Here is a 23,729-nt window from a genome sequence, read left to right on the forward strand (position 1 = left end):
GAGGAGAGGAGAGGGGAGGAGGGGAGGGGAGGAGAGGAGGGGAGGAGGGGAGGGGGGGGAGGAGAGGAGAAGGGAGGGGAGGAGAGGAGAGGGGAGGAGGGGAGGAGAGGAGAAGGGAGGGGAGGAGAGGAGAGGGGAGGAGAGGAGACGGGAGGAGAGGGGAGGAGAGGAGAGGAGAGGAGGTGAGGAGAGGAGAGGGGAGGAGAAGGGAGGGGAGGAGAGGAGAGGAGAGGGGAGGAGAGGAGAGGGGAGGAGAGGAGAGGAGAGGAGACTGTTTGCAACAACTGTCTGTATCAGTGGCGTTTTTACATTAGGGGCATTAAGGTTTGATTTGATTTGATTTATTAGGATCCCCATTAGCTGATGCAAAGCATCAACTACTCTTCCTGGGGTCCACACAGAACAGATACAAGAAATCATCATAAAAACATTTTATATATTTATAAAAAATAAAAAAAATAAAATACGGTTTCAAGGACGCGTGAGGACGGAGACCAGCAGACACGCCCACAGTGGGAGGGACAGGATCAGGGGGGCCGGGCCTGCAGAGCGGGTGATGGAGTAGTAACAGTTGCCTACGTTCCCGACTCTGTCCCGGGCCACCAGCTCCACCGTCTCAGAGCAGCAGGAGGCGTTGTAGGTGGCCTGGACCACGGGGCTGCTCAAGGGGGTGAGGGTGAGGGTTCCGCTGCCGACGTGGAGGTCGATCGCTTCGATGCCCGTCCCGGTTCCGTCCGTCAGGTTGGCAGAGAGCTCCCAGCTGGCCAGGCTGCAGTCAGCTGGACAGTCAGCCGTTACACTGACCACCTGACACTGGGGGCGGGTGAAGTCTGTGATCTGGAGAGAGATCGCAAGAGTTATACAGCTTAATATTGCTGGTATTGACAGTTTCCTGTCTGATCATCACGGCCCAGATCAGAAGGAACCTGGACCCACAATCCGACTTGGAGTTAGCTGAAGAGGTTTCCAATGCCATTATTGTACAAGTGAGCAGTGTGCATTCAATTATATGGTTAAAAACATTCATCTGTTTGAACCGACCCCCCTCCCCCCCTCCATTTCAATCGCCTCCTTAACTCCCCTATATTTGTTTCTCCCATATTGTCAGCGTCTTTGAGCCTCGGAAAAGCGCTATATAAATGTTATGAATTATTATTATTTATTATATTCATCTACAGTGACAATTGTCAAATTCACCAGATGCAAGCACTTGTCATTCCCAGATTGCACTGGGTGTGCCGTCAGATTCACAATTTAAAAAGTCTGATCCAAGTGAGACTTTAAATCAGGAAAAGGAGGTAATGGAGGAAAGGAAGCGACTTTAGAGTGTGAGAACACGCTCCATAGGCCAGCCCTCCCTACCAGCCCATGTCAGGTTACCTTGGAGACCACGGAGAGTCTCAGCACGGCGTAGTTAAAGTCGGTGGCGCCGGGGGACTTTGCCTCGATGGTCAGGGTGACGTCCGTGCCCGAGGAAGTGTTGGCGGGCGCCGTGAGGGTCACCGTACCGTTGGCGCTGCCGTCAGTCATCAAGGGGAGGCTGCCACGAGAGAGGTGGAGTGAGTTAGTGTTACATTTAGCCTAGCATAGAGAACAGCGAAAACAGTGGCAAAGGGGGTCTGATTACTTGGTACGATTACATTTTAGATTAATCCCATACGATTGAATACAAGAAATGGACTTGGTTTGTGTTTTGTGTGCATTAGAGTTGTTTCAGCCAGCTACAATACAAATAAAGTCAGAGAGTTCCCTACAAACATACTAGACCAGCACAGAAAAGCATTGTGTGTTCAGTACTGTAGATGTTGTAACATTCACACCCACCTGGCTGGGTAGGCCATGGCAAAGTCTTTGTCGTTTTTGACAGTGATGACACAGGCGCCTCTAGTGGTCTTGGTTTCTACGGTGAAGGGAAGAGTGAAGGCCTTGCCAGGTTCCATGGACCTATCAACAACAGCCTAGCAGGAGGAGAGAGGGTCAGACACTGAGGAGAGAGCAGTTCAACTGAATAACCTGAAGTCGATTTGTGTGTAAACTTTAATATTGTAAAATTTCTGTATTCGCCGAAAGTAAATATATACTATATATACTGTATACTATAGTGGTGGTTTTGGCAGTTTAGAGTATTATTCTGATACGCAGTATTCTGATGCAGTATGTTCTATGAATATGACCATAGTCCCTTAAAGAAGTTTATTAACAGGAAGTGCTGTTTACCTTGATCACCACCTTGGAGACAGACATCTGGGTGGTGGACTGCCTCTGGAACTCACTAGAAGAGACGACATCACTTCCCTTCAGCAGGACCACAAACTCTCCTGCCGGGACCTCGATTATGGTAACCAGGATGTCACCATTGCCCATGTCGCCCACGATGCCACTGATGACCTCTGACCCCGACACTGTCACCAGGGCGACCTCCCCCACCTTCACAGATTGTGGCCCCTTCCTGCCCATCACCGAAAGCAACAGAGTGACCGGTGTACCTATGGAGAAAGGGAAAACGAGGGAGGGGAAAAGAGAAAAGGAGGGAGGGAAACAGAGAAAATAAGGGTTTGGATGTAATTGACATGATTGTAATTAACAGACAATGACATTAACGTACATTTTGATAACAGTTTATGACAGCAAACACACATTTTATAGATTATTTTAGATTATGTCTATTGTGTCTACCTGCTTGTGGACGGCCAGCGATGGGGACATACCCTGGGTGAGGCCCCTTGAAGGCCTCCACAAAGTCATATATGAAGGTGATGGTACTCTGACCTGGAGTGATGCACACACACACACACACACACACACACAGTCAAGACTTCATTCTTCTTCATCACAAAGTTTTACATGGCTTGACAACATAACTGACCCACAGTAGACCTGGGCCTGCGTCTCAACTACAGCTCACCTGTGACTTTCAGAGTGTAGGGCTGTGTGGAGTCAATGCTGATTTGCCACATGCCGTTCTGCTTGTCTGAGTTCAGACGGACTCTATGCAGGTTCCCAACGGTCTGAATCGTCCCCAGTTTGCCGCTCACCTCGTTGTGACTCTGGAGGACACCTGGAGGGATGAGGGTGAGATCTCAGGACATCAGTCCAACACACTCACTCGACAGGCAAGTATAAAACACATCCATACCAGTCCTGTCCTCTGGTGTAATGTGATGCTTGCCTTACACACTGATAAGCCCACTCCCTCACTCCCCATAATGGTTGAAGTATTGGTTTAGGTAGGGTGAACGTCTATCTGGAGTTCCAACATAGAGCAACTTCTCTCCGGAGCAGGGCAGGTGTACCATTACCTGAGGGGTTGCGGAGGGTGAAGAGGAGCTCGGTTCCTGTCATGTAGAGTGTCACGTTCTTCAAAGACTCGTCCAACAGGAAGGAGAATGTCTCGTCTTGCCCAGGGCTCCTCACCCGCTGCAGAACTGTCACCTGTGGAGGGAGAGAGGAGTGAGAGAGTGAGAGAGGAAAAAAGAGGTGAGTGATATAGTAGTTGAGGAATATGCATTAGAGCAGAGTTAAAGGACTTGTTCATTAGATTAATGCTGTGCTGTAATGGTAACACAACTACCGTAATACATGTTATCTTACGAAGGGGAAGTTTTCACTAATGATGGGTAATGGCTGAAAGTTAAGCTGTGTATTTATCTAGTTTTAGTTTTGTTATATTTCATTAAACACTAAATAATGTATTTTGTATAATGAGTAGTCGAGTACATAAGTCATTAAGTGGTTTCACATGCTCACTCTCCCTAGTAAGTTGATAATCTTTATTTATGTCGTTGAACTGTGGTTGGACTTCTTCTTGGGGTCCTCTATTATCTGTTCTTAGTAAGAGCCCTAAGACAGACCATTACTTTACTAGATAGTTACGACCACTTTAAGGTGAGCTTTGACCTAAAGTGTCTCAGTGTCCAGTTTCTGTGTGTTACCTAACGGCCTCGAACCATACTGCTTAATATTCATATAGGATGCTTATGTAATTGAGCGTGTACAAATCCTATAGGCTGAATAACAGTTCTTTGTCTCTGAAGACTATATAAACTCATGTATGTGGACTTTATACTTTGAAGACTGTACCCTATACTTCTTCCCGACCGGTCGTATTCATTAAACTAAGAAAGAGATCTCTGAGTCTGTCGTTTGTCATCTGTATCTTCAAGACCATCACTTTTGATAAAATCCCTACACTATTGATAAATGCATCCCTGCGTTCATAATCATAACTTGTGTTCTATCATTGATCACTCATGTTTTTATTAATTGGTAGGTTTTTCATCACACTACTATATAATAATAATTGATCTGCCTACGTATTGTTGTCAACGGAATCATTATAGTATATTCCTGCGTTATGGAGAGAAACAAAATGTCCGCCATCTCACCAGAGCGGAGGTTGAGGTGTCGAGGATGATGTCACCCACTTTGAGAAAATTAAAAAACAATGCAACAAACTATGCAATCAGGTAATTACCATGACCAAATCTGCTAAGAAAGAATACCTCGATAACAAAATAGAAGAAAACTTAAACAAACCACGTGACCTTTGGAAGCTACTTAATAGCCAACTAGGTTGCAGTCAAAAACTCAAAACCAGGTCTACAAACATCAGCATCAAATCTGGTGATTCTCTCCTTACAGACAAGCTGGATGTGGCTAAGTGCTTAAACACTTTCTTTACAACCATAGCCACTAAATTAGTTAACAATCTACCACCCCACTCAGGGCGTTATGGTGTAGAGCACATCCGTGAGTTCTACAATAAACTGGGTGTACGCAATGATGATTTTAAACTCTCCATGGTGTCAAACGATGAGGTGTTTAAAAAGCTAGGCGCTCTACACTCAGAAAAGGCCACGGGCCATGACAATATTCCAGCCAGATTTCTAAAAGACTCAGCTGCCTCCATTACCCCAATCATCACCCACATAATAAACCTCTCCATCAAACAGGGACACGTCCCCCTTGACTTTAAAATAGCAAGGGTAACCCCACTGTATAAAAAAGGAAGCAAATTAGACCCAGGCAACTACCGACCTGTTTCTATTCTTAATTCCATCTCGAAACTTATGGAAAAAATAGTTTATGAACAGGTCGATAGGTACCTTACCGAAAAAAAGCTGATGTATGAATTTCAATCAGGATTCAGAACATCCCATTCCACTGACACATGCCTTCTCTATTTGAACGACCACATCAACCATGAGGTGGACTCGGGCAAGTACTGCGGCATGGTCATGCTGGACCTCCAGAAGGCCTTCGACACAGTAGATCACCACATATTGTTAGATAAACTGAAAGCAATAGGGTTCGATAGAACATCGGTGAGCTGGATGCAATCCTACTTAGAGGGGAGGGAACAGGTGGTTAGTGTGAACGGAACACTGTCCCCCCCCCTCCCAGTGACCTGCGGCGTTCCACAAGGAAGCATTTTGGGACCTTTACTGTTCCTAATATATGTGAATGACATGTCATCAGCATGTGATTGCAATTTATTCCTGTTCGCGGATGACTCGGCTCTGCTGGTCTCTGACAGGGACATATTGCAGGTGGAAAAAGCGCTAAGCACTGAACTGAGTAGAATCTGCATCTGGCTAGCTGACAATAAACTATCAATACACCTAGGTAAAACTGAAACCATCCTATACGGATCCCCATCTAAACTCAGAAAGGCTGAACATTTTAAAATAAAAGTGGGTAACATTAATATCACAAGAAAAGAGGATATTACATACCTGGGCTCCATCTTAGAGGCAAATCTTTCCGGAGATAAAATGGCAGCAAAAGTAATCAAAAAAGTTAACCATAGAACTAGATTCTTGTACAGGATATCCTCACTTGTCAGTAAAAACACACTGAGGACCCTATCAGGAGCTCTCATTCAATGTCACTTCGACTATGCCGTAACATCATGGTACTATAGAACCACAAAGGCCCATAAAACAAGACTCCAGACAGCCCAAAATAAACTGGTTAGGCTTCTGCTAGGTCTCAACCCTAGGACACATCTAACCGCTGCTCATTTTTTGAGCCTTGATTGGCTACGAGTAGTTGACAGAGTGCAGCAGCTTGCACTGGGCCTGGTCTTCAAGATACGCTACACCACAAAGACACCCAAGTACCTGTCAACATACTTCCAAAAAGTGAACAACGTCCACACATACAACACCAGAGGAAGCTCCACGAACCACGTTCAACCGCGTTGCACCACAAACAAGGGGTTAAACTCGTTTGCAAACTATGCAGTAAAAATGTGGAACGCCCTTCCTATAATCTTAAAGGAGTGCAAAACACTGCCCACCTTCAAAACCACTCTCAAAAAACATTTACAGGAGGCTGCAATCCGTAACTGGACCCTCTAAATCAAAAATCAGATTAAAAGACCCGAACTACCCACTGTACATACTTTGTGTTTTGTCCCCCGCCCCCACCTGTGGTGTATGTCCCCACCTGTCCTACCCGCTGTACATACCTTATGTTTTGTTGTATTGTTCTTCCCATGATGGATGTGTGTTTATCTTGTAGATAGTAATAGTTATTTGTCTGTATTATCTTGTAGATAGTACTAGCTTTTTTGTCTGTCTTACATGTAACGATGAATTGAGAATCAAGGACCCCAATTGAAATAAGCCAGTGGCTTTCTTGGGTTTTTATCCTGTTAGTTGACCTTGTATGTAATATGTACTTTCATGTACCTACTTCTGCAAATCTTCTAATAAAGTTTTCAATCAATCAATCAATGGCCTGGCGCAGGTTGGCCTTGGACACCCGGATGGCCTGACCCCCGGAGGCCAGAGCCAGGTCCCTGTACGTCTGGAAACCTGTCACGGCTTCAACCGAACGTCGCCTCCTCAGGACATCGGTCATGAAAAACGACACCTGTGGGAAGAATGTTTGAAATTCAACAATCCTTGATTATTTATCCCGATGATTAAGGATTAGTCTCTGTCCATTTGTATAAAATCTGTCACAAAATTCTGGTCGTTCGTATGTCACGCTTTGTCTCCGACACCACTCGGACAATTTTGACGAAACTTGCGTGAATTATGCATCCTGCCATAGAGATAGTTAGGAGTTGAAATGTTGCCGATTCATCTGTGATGGTTTGGCTAAAACGATAGAATTGTTATCACTATCACTCCTCAGACCGAGCATTCTGGCCAACTGACTTGTTTTAAAATAATACTGTCAAATCAAATAAGCACTACAAACTCCGGCAACTTTTCAGCCTCTCTCAAATCCGTTGACCGCCTTCAAATAAAAAGCTGTAAGAAGCAAGACTGATAATGAAACAAATAACATGTGTAGTTTCAGTCATGTGTTTGACTAATTGTCACCAATTCACACGAGGGGCGCTACATAAATCGTGGAGGACAACATGTTTACTTGTACCAGTATTCATTGAAAGAGATGGAGAGGGACAATATAAGTCAGGGAGTTTTTTTGTGCTCACTGTTGACTTGGTGCTCCTCATCAGGGCGATGATGGTGTCCTTCAGGGCGATGTCTTTAGCCGAGGCGTCTGTGAATACATAGATGTCAGAAGAGGCAGGCGCACCGGTCAGGGCCAACTGTCAGAGAGAGAGAGAGAGAGATATGGCGAGATTGAACCATTAATGATGATTGTATACAGGTTATTTTGTTATTGATGGTTACAGTTTGTATCTGAACTTCTGGCAGTAAAACATTTCTTCAAGATGCAAGGAAATACTTTTACCCAAAACGTGATTGGAAGATATCCATGTCAATCACAAAGTACCTGCAGTCCTGATAGGCACATCTCAGGTGCGTCTCCGCCTCCGAAAGCTGCGAGCTTAGAGATCTCTGCTTTCATAACATTAGGGTCTCTTGTCCTTGTCAGTGGTCCAAACTCTGCACACACACACACACACACACACACACACACACACACACACACACACACACACACACACACGTGGAATGATCAGTCTTGTATAGAAGATAAGAAAAAGTGTGTTGCAATAACAACAAACAGTATCAAACGGGAGGTCTAAGAACAGGTTGTGGGCTGTGTAGAATAAATGAAATAAGTGAAACAATAAGCCTGCAACAGATGGACTGACTAATATAGCTCCTTATTCCAAAGCGCTTTACAATAGCCTCTCATTCACCCATTCACACACCAATGGTGGCAAGCTACCATGCAAGGCACTGGCCCGCTCATTGGGAGCAATTTTGGGGGTTCAGTGTCTTGCCCAAGGACACTTCGACATGTGGCCAGTCGGGGCTCTTCAACAATTTCAAGAGGACATACAAGGCCTTAACTGGGTTGTTGAATGGGAATAGGGTGTGGTGGGGTCATGAAGGGGACTAGGGTGTAGTGGGGTCATGAAGGGAACTATTGCGTGGTGGAGTCATGAAGGGGACTAGGGTGTGGTGGAGTCATGAAGGGGACTAGGGTGTGGTGGTGTCATGAAGGGGACTAGGGTGTGGTGGTGTCATGAAGGGGACTATTGCGTGGTGGAGTCATGAAGGGGACTAGGGTGTGGTGTGGTCATGAAGGGGACTAGGGTGTGGTGGTGTCATGAAGGGGACTATTGCGTGGTGGAGTCATGAAGGGGACTAGGGTGTGGTGGTGTCATGAAGGGGACTAGGGTGTGGTGGTGTCATGAAGGGGACTATTGCGTGGTGGAGTCATGAAGGGGACTAGGGTGTGGTGTGGTCATGAAGGGGACTAGGGTGTGGTGGTGTCATGAAGGGGACTATTGCGTGGTGGAGTCATGAAGGGGACTAGGGTGTGGTGGTGTCATGAAGGGGACTAGGGTGTGGTGGTGTCATGAAGGGGACTATTGCGTGGTGGAGTCATGAAGGGGACTAGGGTGTGGTGTGGTCATGAAGGGGACTAGGGTGTGGTGGTGTCATGAAGGGGACTATTGCGTGGTGGAGTCATGAAGGGGACTAGGGTGTGGTGGTGTCATGAAGGGGACTAGGGTGTGGTGGTGTCATGAAGGGGACTATTGCGTGGTGGAATCATGAAGGGGACTAGGGTGTGGTGTGGTCATGAAGGGGACTAGGGTGTGGTGTGGTCATGAAGGAGACTAGGGTGTGGTGGTGTCATGAAGGGGACTAGGGTGTGGTGGTGTCATGAAGGGGACTAGGGTGTGGTGGTGTCATGAAGGGGACTAGGGTGTGGTGGTGTCATGAAGGGGACTAGGGTGTGGTGGTGTCATGAAGGGGACTATTGCGTGGTGGAGTCATGAAGGGGACTAGGGTGTGGTGGTGTCATGAAGGGGACTAGGGTGTGGTGGGGTCATGAAGGGGACTAGGGTGTGGTGGTGGTGTCATGAAGGGGACTATTGCGTGGTGGTGTCATGAAGGGGACTAGGGTGTGGTGTGGTCATGAAGGGGACTATTGTGTGGTGGGGTCATGAAGGGGACTATTGTGTGGTGGGGTCATGAAGGGGACTATTGCGTGGTGGAGTCATGAAAGGGACTAGGGTGTGGTGTGGTCATGAAGGGGACTAGGGTGTGGTGTGGCCATGAAGGGGACTAGGGTGTGGTGTGGTCATGAAGGGGACTAGGGTGTGGTGTGGTCATGAAGGGGACTATTGTGTGGTGGGGTCATGAAGGGAACTAGGGTGTGGTGTGGTCATGAAGGGGACTATTGTGTGGTGGGGTCATGAAGGGAACTAGGGTGTGGTGTGGTCATGAAGGGGACTATTGCGTGGTGGAGTCATGAAGGGGACTAGGGTGTGGTGAGGTCATGAAGGGGACTATTGTGTGGTGGGGTCATGAAGGGGACTAGGGTGTGGTGTGGTCATGAAGGGGACTATTGTGTGGTGGGGTCATGGAGGGGACTAGGGTGTGGTGTGGTCATGAAGGGGACTATTGCATGGTGGAGTCATGAAGGGGACTAGGGTGTGGTGTGGTCATGAAGGGGACTAGGATGTAGTGTGGTGGTCACCCTTGTCTAGGGTGTTGTATGAGGGGACATAGTGCCCTTACCTGGGTCGTTGAAGGGGACTAGGATGTACTGTGAAGGCTCGTCCTGTGTTCCTTTCTTGCTGTCAATGATTTCATAGACGACCCTCTTGGCCTCAGCGATGTCATCTCTCATACTGCCCGTGGTGTCAATCACGAAACACACAACTGATGAGCGCACTATACCCATGAGTCTGGTGGGAGAAAGGGAAAGATAGAAAGAGAAAGAGAGAATAAGAATCATGCATGCTTGGGAACTTACTCAAGCAAATTACTCACTGCTTTCGCAATATTCATAACAGTGCTTTGGTGCTTTACAGCATCGCCCTCCGACCTAAACTCCCCTCCATACCGTAGGTAGTTCTAACCATAGAACCTTAAATTGCCTTAAATAATAGACCGCGCTGAGTGTGTGTACTTGTGTAGTGTATCTGTCATGTGTAGTACTGTCTGTTTGTTGTCTGTGTTATTCGGTGTTGTATGTATACTGTACAGTGGTGTGAAAATGAATTTCCCCCTGGGGACAATAAATCTAATCTAATAGGTAGGTAGTTCTAACCATGGGTAGTTCTAACCGTAGGTAATTGTTACCGTAGATAGTTATAACCATGGGAAGTTCTAACCATAGGTAGTTGTTACCATGTGTAGCCGTTACCGTAGGTATTCGTCATCGCCGGCGGTGACCCGGATATCTTCCAGCAGCTGCAGGGTGGCGTTGGTTGCCATGGTGACGGCAGCGGTGTACAGGGCCACGTTTTCAGGGCGACGGTCGTCTTTGTTGATCCCCCCATGAGGCGCCACGGAGCTACTCAGGTCGTCCACACCGCCGTGACTGCACTTCCCTGTGAGAGGAGAGGTGTGTGTGTGTGGGTGTGTGCGCGCGTGTGTGTATATGTGAGTGAGTGAGTGTGTGTGTGTGTGTGTGTATCTGTATGTGTGAGGTCACTACAGTGTAAGACCCTACCTTGAGGCTTAGCAGGTGAGACTATCCCCATGTACCCTGAGGTGAGCTTCTTCTGAGCCAAGATGGTGGACAGGATGGAATTGGGGCCGGTCACTGCACAGTCACTGCAGGTTGGGGTGTCCACGTCTACAGAACCGACACGTAATGCTCAAACAACGTCTGCGGGACCTCGACACAATGTTCAAACGATGTCTACAGCAGACATCTATGAAACCAACGCACAAGTACTCCAAACAACAAGCTTGGATGTACTGTCAGGTGTAGTAGAGTTGTACTGTGTTCAGGTAATAATAATAATAATAATAATAACTTTATTTATATAGCACTTTCCGTCAAAGTGCTTTACAAGTACAATAAGTAAAAAACAACACATTTTAGACTATATAAAAACAGCTATTTCAATTTTAAAAACACACAATTTCGCACCACAAATATAATAGGTAAAAACAAAAATGTTAAACAAATTTAAAAACAACTATTTCAATTTAAAAACACACATAAATTACAACAGCACAAAGAACAGCCTATGACATGTAGACAACACAAAACAGGTGGGTCTTTAGCTTATTTTTAAACACTTCCACTGATTCTGCCTGTCTGATATCAAGTGGAAGACGGTTCCAGAGAGTTGGTGCCCGGAAAGAGAACGCACGCTCACCGATTGTCTTTCTTCTAACCCTAGGAATAGTGAGCAGGGCAGAGCCTTGTGAGCGCAGAGCCCTTGAGGGCACATATGGGACGAGAAGGTCCTTTAAATAAGAAGGAGCGGTGCCATTTATAGCTTTGTAAGTTAGCAGGAGCAACTTGAAATCCGCTCTAACATGGACAGGGAGCCAATGAAGGGAGGCCAGCACTGGTGAAATATGATCGTATTTCTTGGACCCAGTCAAAATGCGAGCTGCAGCATTTTGGACCATTTGTATGCCATGGAAGCTCTTTCTTGGCAATCCCGACAAAAGGACATTACAATAATCTAATCTGGATGTCACAAAAGAATGGATCAGAACCTCAGCATCTTCAAAAGAAAGGATTGATCTAATCTTGGTGTTGTAGAGTTGTCTAAAGGTGTGCTTGTATTGAACTGGACAGTCAGAAACTCACACACAGAGTCACCTTCACACGCAAAGTATACTGAACACATGTTGCCTGGGGTGGCAGGTAGCCTAGAGAGGTTAGAGCGGCCGGTCAGTAAACCCCTCCCCAGGAGGGAGCTGGAGGTGAGCTGATGACTGGATTGTGAGTTGTGAGCTGATGGCTGGCATCTTATCTAAGGTGCGCCTGTACAAAGCACTTTACCCCTAATTGTTTCAGGGGCGCCGGACTACGGCTGACCCTGTGCTCTGATCTGCGTATGTGCTGTGTTCGTATAATTATAATAATAAGCCTATAATCACTTCATAACCGCTGGAAAGAGGCGGCACAGAATTTCTCAAGTCTTCACCTTAAACCAAGTCTTTATCTCACAACACCCTTCTCCTTCCCTCACATGCCCTCTCTTCTCTTTCTCTCGAATATACACATATAGCACACACACACACACACACACACACCTGTCAGGTTTTCCAGGGGGAGATCTGGACGGATGAGATTGACGTATGGCTGTGTGTTTCCCAGCTCCACCCAGTTACTGTGGCTGTAGAAGTCCTGGAAGCAGAGACATGGATTCAGCACACAGACTCATCATTGGCTTGGGAAACAGTTACCTGAAGCACAGATCAAAGCATCAGTTCACCACTCGAAAACACGTCTGAGATAATGTTCTCTTTCTCCTCTTCCCTTTCCCCCTCCTTTGGCTACTCATTCTCAGCTCTCTCTCTTTCTTTCACCTGGTGGTTTCCTCCCATCCTGTAAATTGCCCCTCATCCCCTCATCCCCTCATCTCCCCTCTTTCTCTATCTCTCTTCGTTTCCTTCTTTCTTCTCCTTCCCTTCTTCCTCCCCTCCCCCCTCTCCTCTCTTTTAGCCTCCTGCTCTCGTCCTCTACTTCTGATACCTGTAGTGTGTGCAGGACTCTCCCCAGTGCCTCTCTGGCAGCCTGGAAGTTCTCATTGCGGATGTTGGCCTTGATGCTGGCGACTCCCTCAGTGATCAGGCCCCTACCCTGGGCAAAGGCCTCGGAGTTGAAGTGGTGGGGAGGACTGGAATATAATGTATAGTATTTTTTTTTTAAGAATGTCATAGAGGAATATGGTATAACTATTAGAATATAGAAGTAGGCTATTACTGAAGAACATAAGCTACAAATAGAAGATAAACCAGACTAGTAGAGGTGGTCCAGACTAGTAAATGTAGGACCAGACTAGTAAGTAGTACTGTGTTATCTCTGAGTAGCATTCGGACACCTGTTGACGAAGTCCCGGTCCACCCGTCCGTTCTGAACGTAGATATCATTCAGCGCCTCGCGGAATTTGGCTGCTGACACCTCTCCGGTGGCCGTGGGACCCAGGCAAGCTTGGATCAGCTCCTCGCCTGAGGAACCCTGGTGGGAAACGTTTCATGAGATTTCTGACAGGCCTCCTACAATTGACAAAATTATGTCGTCAAAAATGTGTGTCTGATTTGTTTGTGGTTTTTTTTCCAGCCCGTGGGTGCCTATCTGTTCCTGACAAACACTTTGAAGCGTGTAACATCACCAAGGCCGGCGGTAGGCCTGCTGAATCAGGTATGCTGTAATACTGTAACCAGCTTTTTAGGCAAAGGGTTGCATGCCATTCACATTTACACACTCCAAACACACACACACACACACACACACACACACTCACACACACACACACACACACACACACACATACTTACACACACAAGTACATATAAACACGCTTATCTCATGGCCTGGGGTGGTCCAGTGGTCTAGCACCATAGCCTACAGTGCACACATAACCCATGCCCTGCTGACATGCCCTCTCATCCTAACTTTCCTGTCTTTCTCTACTGTCTCTGTTCAATTAAAACTGAAAAATATGAGACTACCAAAAAACACTTATCTCTCTCAAACACAACCATTCAATGACAATGAAATGTGTGTGTGTGTGTGTGTGTGTGTGTGTGTGTATGTGTGTATGTGTGTGTTGTTCTTACCGTGGGGTTGAACTCCCGGTCCTCTGACACAGCGATGGTGCGACACACCTCCGTCAACTTCTGCAGCAACGCCTCCCTCGTGATGCTAACATGTGTGGCGTCGTTGCCACCAATAGAGACAAACGCGCTCGCGCCTGATAGAACCGCAGCCAGTAGGGCCACGCCCACAAGGGGTGACACAGACATTGGACTGTGAGAGAGGGAATGAGAGAATGACATTATGACTCTTCACCATTGTGTGTGTGTGTGTGTGTGTGTGTGTGTGTGTGTGTGTGTGTGTGTGTGTGTGTGTGTGCTTGTGTGCGTGCGTGACCAGCCCCTGTATTGGCATGTCTTTGTAGTGACCCAATGTGCCCCTCAGAGGTAGGTGAGGTGTTAAACTATGGTTCGCCATGATTTTGTGAGAGAATCGTTCATAGAAAAGTATGTGTTTCTGTCCATATATCACATTAGCCCACACCTACAGTACACCTAGGTCAATAACACTAGGTATATCAACAATTAACACAATAAAAACATATTTTACCCAAAATAGGGTAGGCTATTATTGCAACTGGAAACAGCTTGTTGGCATGGTCAAAAACATGTTTCGTAAGCTAACCAAGTCAGAATAGATTGATAGGCTTAGCCATTTGTCAATTGAATTCAACCAGTCCTCATTACATTTTTATACATCTTTATGTAACAAGTTTTGAACCACTGGTATCACATCTCAAATGGTTGTCACATATGTGTAAATTCAATGAAATGCCAATGTTCATTATATTATAAATTAGTTAAATTAGTTATCCAAACATACAAAGTTATAAAAAAAAATATTGCTTATTATCAATCACATTCCCCACTGTGTTCCATGGTGATACGTCATTCTACCACAAAATAAAGATAAGGAAGATAGTGTGTCCTCAAAACAAATACTGAGCTGATAAATGGAAAGACAATCCATTTTGATAAAGCATCAGTTACAGGAAACCATTATTTTGGTTAAAAGAAGCAAGTACAATTTTACATGAAAAGGATTGTCTTGATGGAAATACATATTACATCTTAAATTAGCCAGTTGTGATACAGTATTCTACAATCAGTAATTTGCATCAAGTAATATATTCAAATATCAAATACCTCCTCAGGGTAGTTGGTTGACCGTGGTTGGATCGCTCTCTCTTGTTCTTCCTCTCCCTCTCTCACACTAGTAACCTTTTGAGAAGTCCACCTGTAAAGATTCACCTCAGCATGGCGTCACAGCCATTATATCAGGCATAGTTATATCAGGGACAAGTCCCACCCACTTTTTTAAATGATTAGTTTGGACCCCCCCACACTTTTACCATGTTTTTGAAAGCCAGTTGTTGAAAGCCAGTTGTTGAAAGCCAGTGCTTCGGTCTATCCACTCTGCACTCTTTTCAGAGCACTGTGTCAACAACACACTTCCACTGATGACAGAAATTCAACTACTTTCAGATTTCAATGTATGGCACATCATTTGAAAGCTCACTTTCTTTTTCTTTTTTTTTTACGTAATTTTTTCTGAGTGGGGCAGTCCAACTCATATTTTCATTTTTATTGTGACAGAGACAGTAGAGATTTGACAAGAAGGATGGGTGAGAGAGAGAGAAGGGATGACATGCAGGATATGTCCGCGGCCGGAAACGAACCGGGAACCCTGCAGTTACATGGTCAGCGCTTAGTCCGCTACGCCACCTAAGCGCCCCGAAAGCTCACTTTCATAATCAATAAAAATAAAAAAATAAAATGACCTTGCCCTACTTGGGGACTGTTTCACCAGACTCTGTCACAATTTAAAAACCGCTGTAGCTAATTGCTGGGGTTTTCAGTGGTTTGGTCATGGTATAGGTAGGTTGTTGGAGCATCTACTGTATTGTAACGATCCTGTATGAGGCCCGTTAACAGCTCCTCCAAGGGAGTTAACTCTCTTGGTCTAATAGTTAGCACGGCCGTCGGTTATGTGGGAGGTCGGGGTTCGACTCCCGCATGGGGCGAGTTACACTAGAAGATTCCCGTTCGCTACACTGGTGTCAGAAAGTTGGGATGGAAGGAAGGCCATCGGAGAGCCGTGTCCACGTGAGGGACTTGACATAGTGAAGCGTGAGGGCACGCTCTCCCGAACGGTGAGGATAGTGTAACGATCCTGTATGAGGCCCGTTAACAGCTCCTCCAAGGGAGTTAACTCTCTTGGTCTAATGGTTAGCGCGGCCGTCGGTTATGTGGGAGGTCGGGGTTCGACTCCCGCATGGGGCGAGTTACACTACCAGTTCCCGTTCGCTACACTGGTGTCAGAAGTTGGGATGGAAGGAAGGCCATCGGAGAGGCGTGTCCACGTGAGGGACTTGACATAGTGAAGCGTGAGGGCACGCTCTCCCGAACGGTGAGGATAGTGTAACGATCCTGTATGAGGCCCGTTAACAGCTCCACCAAGGGAGTTAACTCTCTTGGTCTAATGGTTAGCGCGGCCGTCGGTTATGTGGGAGGTCGGGGTTCGACTCCCGCATGGGGCGAGTTACACTAGAAGATTCCCGTTCGCTACAGTATATTAGTATTAGTTTTGCCGTATGTTGTTGTTGCTGTTCTGTAGAGGGAACCAATAGTGTGTGTTGTATGATACAGTTAGATTTGTATTGTATAATAGTGTAATCAATATGGCATCTAATCCGATATACTGTATATAAGGCCGATATATATAAGGCCGATATATATCACAGGGTTCATAACCCGGTTCATAGCCCAGAGCGGGGCGGTGTCCAGCCGCCTGGTCGTGGCTATTAGAAATGTGGCGTTTTCAACGTCATAAGGTGGGGCAGAAGAAGATGCAGTCTTGAGGTTGAGGGATGCCTCTTCCAACCAGTGTCAGTGTCTCGGGAGGGTCCCCAGGTACCCATAACCATACTGCGTGATACCATCTACCACATACGTCTCCATTCAGAATTGGTGTCTGCTGGTGTTGAGGTTGCTGACGTGACCCACATGCTGAAAATAACAGACTAGGATGAAGAGGAACAACCGCCATTCCTCAAGAGAGTTCACTTCTGCACAGACTAGAATAGAGAAGATCAACAACCTCTATATCAGTTCACTTCTGCAGTTCACTTCTGCACAGACTAGAATAGAGAGGAACAATCAAGTTTATTGTCATATCACATTACACAAGTGTAAGACAGTAAAATTATTCAAGATAAAAGAAAAGTGACAATAGTACAGGACATGAGTTATGAGCTTAAGTGAGTTGTGTTATGTTTGTTGTTTCCAGTATTCCTAACTAGGAATAAACAGGCAGGGGTTTCTTAACTGGCTTTTAATAACACGTTGCACATCCGTCTTCCAGACACTTTGTAGCTCTAACCCCGGTCCCCCGGTCCGGGTACAACAACATAGGGCGGAACCAATGTTATGTACTATAATAACAACACATCTTCCCTTCTTTCAAAACAAAACAACTTGTTCTTTTCTTGTAGTCATATAACAAAACATTAGTTTCTGACTGTTCTTAAATCTGTGCATTCCAATAATAAACCTGCATTTCAAACATGAACCTATGCATTCAAATAATAAGCATATGTATCACATATCTCTTTACAAACTTTTTTTTTTTTTTTTTTTAACAAACATTTTCATTTACATTTAACTCTCAACAATAAGTGTCCTCTTTTCTTTACTCTGTCTCATGCCCACAGTCCACATGGTTTTTAGCACTGTGCAATAAGTCTCTCAGGAGGTTTAACAGTCCTTTTAGGCCTGCAACAGGTCTCAGAGGGTGTGCTGCCCCCCTTTGGCATGACGGAGTCACTGCGGTCCGGAGAACTCTGACCAAACTGCTCACTCCTGGGAGCATCTAACACTTCTGCAGTGCTTTGTTGTTGAGAATCTGTCTCTGGGACCGTTACCTGTGGTCTTAGATCCACACGATTTCGTCTCAGAGCTGCACCATGGTCTGTCCGGATCAGGTATGAGCGTGGTGCAACTTCTCTTTGCACGCATCCTCCTTGCCTCCATGTGCCTTTTGTGTGATCCAGGATACGGATTGTATCGCCTGGCTTGAGGCTTGGTAAGCGTTTTGCCTTCTTGTCATGTTGCAACTTGTGTTTCTCTTTTTGTTCTTGTTTCCTTGTCCTCATTGTGTGCGCTCCTACAGGTGTCAACAGGTTCTCATGGATAGGAAGGTTAGTGCGTAAGCGCCTTCCCATCAGCATCTGGGCTGGGGACAAACCATTTTCCAAAGGGGCACTCCTGTATACCATCAGACTCCTCTGGAACTCCTCCTGTCCATCTTGAGCCTTCTTCATGAGAGCCTTGACAACCTTGACTGAACTCTCTGCGAGCCCATTGGATCTCGGGTAGTTAGGGCTTGAGGTGGCATGGTGAAAACCCCAGTCCTCTGCAAAACCAGCAAACTCGCTGCTGGAAAACTGTGGCCCGTTATCTGAAAACACCTCACAGGGAACTCCATGTCTCGCAAAGACTGTTTTAAGGTAGGCTATGACTGTTCTGCTGGATGTTGACTGCAGTGTTGCAACTTCCGGGTAGTTGGAGAAGTAATCTGTGACTACAATGTTGCTTTTACCGTTACAGTCAAACAAATCCACTCCGACCTTCTGGTACGGGCGATCAGGTACAGGGTGGGGCATGAGCGGCTCTGCTTGTTGTTTGGACCTGTAGGTGAGACATATTTCACATGCAGCTGTGGTGTGGCTGATGTCTTGGTTGACCCTTGGCCAGTACATTACTTCACGCGCTCTACGTTTACATTTTTCCTCACCCAAATGTCCCTCATGCACTTTCTGCAGCATTTCCTTGCGCATGGATGACGGGATGACAAACCTGCTTCCTTTGAAGACAATGTCCTTAGCAACTGAGAGCTCTGATCTGCATGCCCAGTAATCTTGGATCTGACTTGGGCAATCACGCTTTTGCACAGGCCACCCTTTCAGTATGGTCTTCTTGAGCTCTTTCAGTGTCTCGTCTAGTTCAGTTGCTTTCCTGATCTTCTCTGTCCGCTCCGCAGACACAGGAAGTGATGTGATAATCATGTCAACATAGGCTTCTATTTCGACGCTTTTCTGTTCATTTGGACTTTCCATCTTGTTGACTGCGCGTGAGAGCGTGTCAGCAGCAAACATGAATTTTCCTGGTGTATAGACCATTCTCACGTCATATTTCTGCAGTCTGATTGACAGTCGCTGAATCCTCAGAGGACAATCATTGAGGGGCTTGGACATTATTGATACTAGGGGCTTGTGGTCTGTTTCCACTTCAAAAGCCTTTCCATATATGTACTGATGGAAACGTTCACATGCATATGTGCTGGCTAAAAGTTCCTTCTCTATTTGTGCGTATCTAACTTCAGCACTTGTCAATGCACGAGACGCGTAGGCTACGGGCTGCCAGCTGTTGTCATACATCTGTAGCAGTACTGCCCCTAGGCCGTACTGAGAAGCATCTGCCGAGATCCTAGTGCTCCGTTCTGGGTCATAAAACTTGAGCACTGGCTCCTTGGTTAAGATCTCCTTCAGCTTATGGAAGCACTCTTCCTGCTCATGGGACCATTCCCACTCGTTCTTCTGCTCTAGAAGCCATCTGAGTGGTGCTGACTGGGCAGACAACTGGGGGATAAATTTAGCCAAATATGTGACCATTCCCAGAAATCTCCTCACCTCTTCTTTGTTCTGTGGACGTTCCATGTTCATTATGGCTGACGTCTTCCTTGGATCTGGCTTGACACCTTGCTCTGAAATCACATCTCCCACAAAGGTAAGGCTTTTCACTGCAAACTCACACTTGTTCTGGTTTAATTTCAGATTGGACTTGCGTGTCAGATCCAGTACTTCCCTCAGCCGTGCATCATGTTCTTCTCTTGTGGATCCCCACACGATGATGTCATCCATCATGGTCTCCACTCCCTCTATGTGCTCATAGATCATATGGATTGTTTTATGGTAAACTTCTGGCGCAGACAGAATACCGTAAGGTAAACGCAGAAAGCGAAACCGTCCTTCTGGTGTGTTGAACGTGCATAGTTTTGAGCTTGCCTCATCAAGCTTCATCTGCCAGAAGCCTGTTGACGCATCCAGCTTGCTAAACCATTTAGCACCAGCAAACTGTGACATGATCTCTTCTCTTGTTGGTAGCTTGAAATGCTCACGCTTTATAGCCCTGTTTAGATCCCGTGGATCAAGACATATGCGTAGAGCTCCACTTGGCTTCAGCACAACCACTAGTGAGCTCACCCAATCTGTTGGCTCGTCTATTTTCTTTATGACGCCCATCTTTTCCATGCGTGCTAGCTCTTCTTTGAGTTTGTCTCTCAGTGCAAATGGAATCTTTCTGCACGCATGAACTACAGGAGTCACTGTGTCATCCACACATATCTTGTGCTCACCAGGCAAGCATCCTAGTCCCTCAAAGACATCTTTGTTCTCCGGGTACAACAACATAGGGCGGAACCAATGTTATGTACTATAATAACAACACAAGTTGTAAAGTGACTGTGAGCTTAAGCTTAGGTAGTCCATATGCATGGGATGTGCTTGTGGATGATAGTCAGTTGTCTACAGTAGGCTTGTTCATGAGCCTGACCGCCTGGGGGAGGTAGCTGTTGGTTAGCCTGGGGGAAGTAGCTGTTGGTTAGCCTGGGGGAAGTAGGTAGCTGTTGGTTAGCCTGGGGGAGGTAGCTGTTGGTTAGCCTGGGGGAAGTAGCTGTTGGTTAGCCTGGGGGAAGTAGCTGTTGGTTAGCCTGGGGGAAGTAGCTGTTGGTTAGCCTGGGGGAAGTAGCTGTTGGTTAGCCTGGGGGAAGTAGCTGTTGGTTAGCCTGGGGGAGGTAGCTGTTGGTTAGCCTGGGGGAGGTAGCTGTTGGTTAGCCTGGGGGAAGTAGCTGTTGGTTAGCCTGGGGGAGGTAGCTGTTGGTTAGCCTGGGGGAAGTAGCTGTTGGTTAGCCTGGGGGAAGTAGCTGTTGGTTAGCCTGGGGGAAGTAGCTGTTGGTTAGCCTGGGGGAAGTAGCTGTTGGTTAGCCTGGGGGAAGTAGCTGTTGGTTAGCCTGGGGGAAGTAGCTGTTGGTTAGCCTGGGGGAAGTAGCTGTTGGTTAGCCTCTTGAGTTTTGGCCTTGAGGCTCCGGAAGAGGCTTCGGTTTTTGGACGGCATCGGTTCATTAAAACAACAGTGTCTATAAACCTCTGTTTGTTTTTTGTCACAGAAAAGTAAGATTTTGGCTCAAGGGGTCTTGAATTTACACAAAACAACACTTTTGGAGGCTTTTTTTTTCTGGCACTGGTACCATTCTTCCCCCCCCATTCAAAAAAGGCATATTTTTGATTGTTCTTTAATTGTTTAGAATACATTGTGACTATTAAACATGTAGATAATGGAAAAGAAGCCTCAATTTCTCTCTCTTCCTTTTCCTTTTCCCTCTTTTTCTCCCCCTTCTTCCCCCTCTTCGCACCTTCTTCCCCCCCCCTTAACAGACTATAGTTCCCCTCGCCTGGCGCAGGTGTTTCCAAACGAGCAGGAGCAGAGAATGAGTCGGATGGACCCCCCCCCCCTATAGTTCCTTCCTATCATCGCTGGGTCCTAGTGCTACATGCTACACATGTAAAGGATCCTGCGATCATCCACCACTGTTGTCGTCTGTGGACGTCCAGACCGTTTTGTGGTGCCAAGCTCACCAGTGCGTTCTTTTTTTCTCAGAATGTACCAAACTGTTGATTTCATTTTACATTTACATTTACATTTTGGGCATTTAGCAGACGCCTTTATCCAAAGCGACTTAAAACAAATACATTTGGCTCAGTGAATCATCTATCCATCAGTCATCGCAAGAACAGTAATCTATGCCCTAACTAACCCTAACCCAGGGGCCATTGGCGGCAGTCATGATGGTAGAAGAAGGAAAAATTAAGTTGTTGTTTTTTGCTCTCTATCTATCTATTTCTCTGTACTTCTCTTCTCCTCACCCCTTCTTGCTGTTTTTGTCCACTCTGAGGTTCCATAGCATCCTACACTATTCTCTAACCTAACATTGGCAGGTACATGACATGGGAGTGCCCTGGTCGCCATGGAAACAGAGTGAAAGGAAAGAACAATGGATAAAGCTATCTGGAAGTAATCTGACAATTAATCACACATAAAACACTCACCCTCATACTGTACATAACTCACCCACATCCACCCACCCACACACCCACACACACACACACACACACACACACACACACACACACACACACACACATACACACACAAGCACACATGAACTTGATTCTTGTAATTCCTGACACCTGACTAGGCAGCGTAATGTCCCACGCTGCCACTCCATGTATAAAGGAGGAGGAGGGCATACACACACACCTGAAGTCACACACACACACACACACCTACACACACCTACACACACACCTGAAGTCTGTACTTGGACGTTTGGATATGACCTCTACTCACAGGTATGTGTCAAATCAATCCTTTTTGTATTTATCAGCCCCTGCTGTTGCTTGAACCTTTCAATGTTAATATTGATAGCTGGAATTGGTGTTTGCAAGACATATTTTTTTGTTAATGCATTATGGTTTATTTAATTACTGGATGAGATCAATCAAAGATAATATTTTGTGTGGTCTGCCATCTATTTCTCTCATGCCTGTTTTGCCCCCCTCTCTCTCTCAACCTCTCTATGTCTACCCCTATCTCTCTCTCTCTCTCTCTCTCTCTCTCTCTGTCTACCCCTATCTCTCTCTCTCTCTCTCTCTCTCTCTGTCTACCCCTATCTCTCTCTCTCTCTCTCTCTCTCTCTCTCTCTCTCTCTCTGTCTACCCCTATCTCTCTCTCTCTCTCTCTCTCTCTATGTCTACCCCTATCTCTCTCTCTCTCTATGTCTACCCCTATCTCTCTCTCTCTCTCTGTCTATCCCTATCTCTCTCTCTCTCTCTCTCTGTCTATCCCTATCTCTCTCTCTCTCTCTGTCTATCCCTATCTCTCTCTCTCTCTCTGTCTATCCCTATCTCTCTCTCTCTCTCTCTCTCTCTGTCTATCCCTATCTCTCTCTCTCTCTCTCTCTCTGTCTATCCCTATCTCTCTCTCTCTCTCTCTCTCTGTCTATCTCTCTCTCTCTCTCTGTCTATCCCTATCTCTCTCTCTCTCTCTCTCTGTCTATCCCTATCTCTCTCTGTCTATCCCTATCTCTCTCTCTGTCTATCCCTATCTCTCTCTCTCTCTCTGTCTATCCCTATCTCTCTCTCTCTCTCTGTCTATCCCTATCTCTCTCTCTCTCTGTCTATCCCTATCTCTCTCTCTGTCTATCCCTATCTCTCTCTCTCTGTCTATCCCTATCTCTCTCTCTGTCTATCCCTATCTCTCTCTCTCTGTGTCTATCCCTATCTATCTCTCTCTGTCTATCCCTATCTCTCTCTCTCTCTCTCTCTCTCTCTCTCTCTCTCTCTGTCTATCCCTATCTCTCTCTCTCTGTCTATCCCTATCTCTCTCTCTGTCTATCCCTATCTCTCTCTCTGTCTGTCTATCCCTATCTCTCTCTCTCTCTGTCTATCCCTATCTCTCTCTCTCTGTCTGTCTATCCCTATCTCTCTCTCTCTGTCTATCCCTATCTCTCTCTCTCTCTGTCTATCCCTATCTCTCTCTCTGTCTATCCCTATCTCTCTCTCTCTGTCTGTCTATCCCTATCTCTCTCTCTCTCTCTCTCTAACCCAGGTGTCTCCACTTGACCTTTTTGCCTTGTTAACGCTGAGTAAC

The 23,729-nt window shown here is 46.2% G+C and overlaps 1 protein-coding gene across 1 annotated transcript; it reads right to left on the bottom strand.

Moving 5' to 3' along the window:
- Positions 1–471: 471 nt before the first annotated feature.
- On the bottom strand, positions 472–19,918 carry LOC308160835 (uncharacterized protein; the record flags this gene model as incomplete). The annotated part of the gene is made up of 22 exons (XM_080534771.1): positions 472–837; positions 1,381–1,540; positions 1,825–1,958; positions 2,218–2,486; positions 2,677–2,769; positions 2,906–3,058; positions 3,300–3,432; positions 4,386–4,424; positions 6,745–6,879; positions 7,454–7,570; positions 7,759–7,871; positions 9,966–10,135; positions 10,597–10,783; positions 10,906–11,031; positions 12,456–12,549; positions 12,898–13,042; positions 13,247–13,383; positions 13,986–14,175; positions 17,694–17,884; positions 18,236–18,420; positions 18,600–18,650; positions 19,348–19,918. 22 exons carry the CDS (start codon positions 19,916–19,918, stop codon positions 472–474), a joined length of 3,759 nt encoding a protein of 1,252 aa, XP_080390897.1.
- Positions 19,919–23,729: the final 3,811 nt, after the last annotated feature.

This window comes from Nansenia antarctica (genome assembly GCF_963989245.1).
Source record: "Nansenia antarctica genome assembly, chromosome: 6".
Lineage (NCBI taxonomy): Eukaryota > Metazoa > Chordata > Actinopteri > Argentiniformes > Microstomatidae > Nansenia > Nansenia antarctica.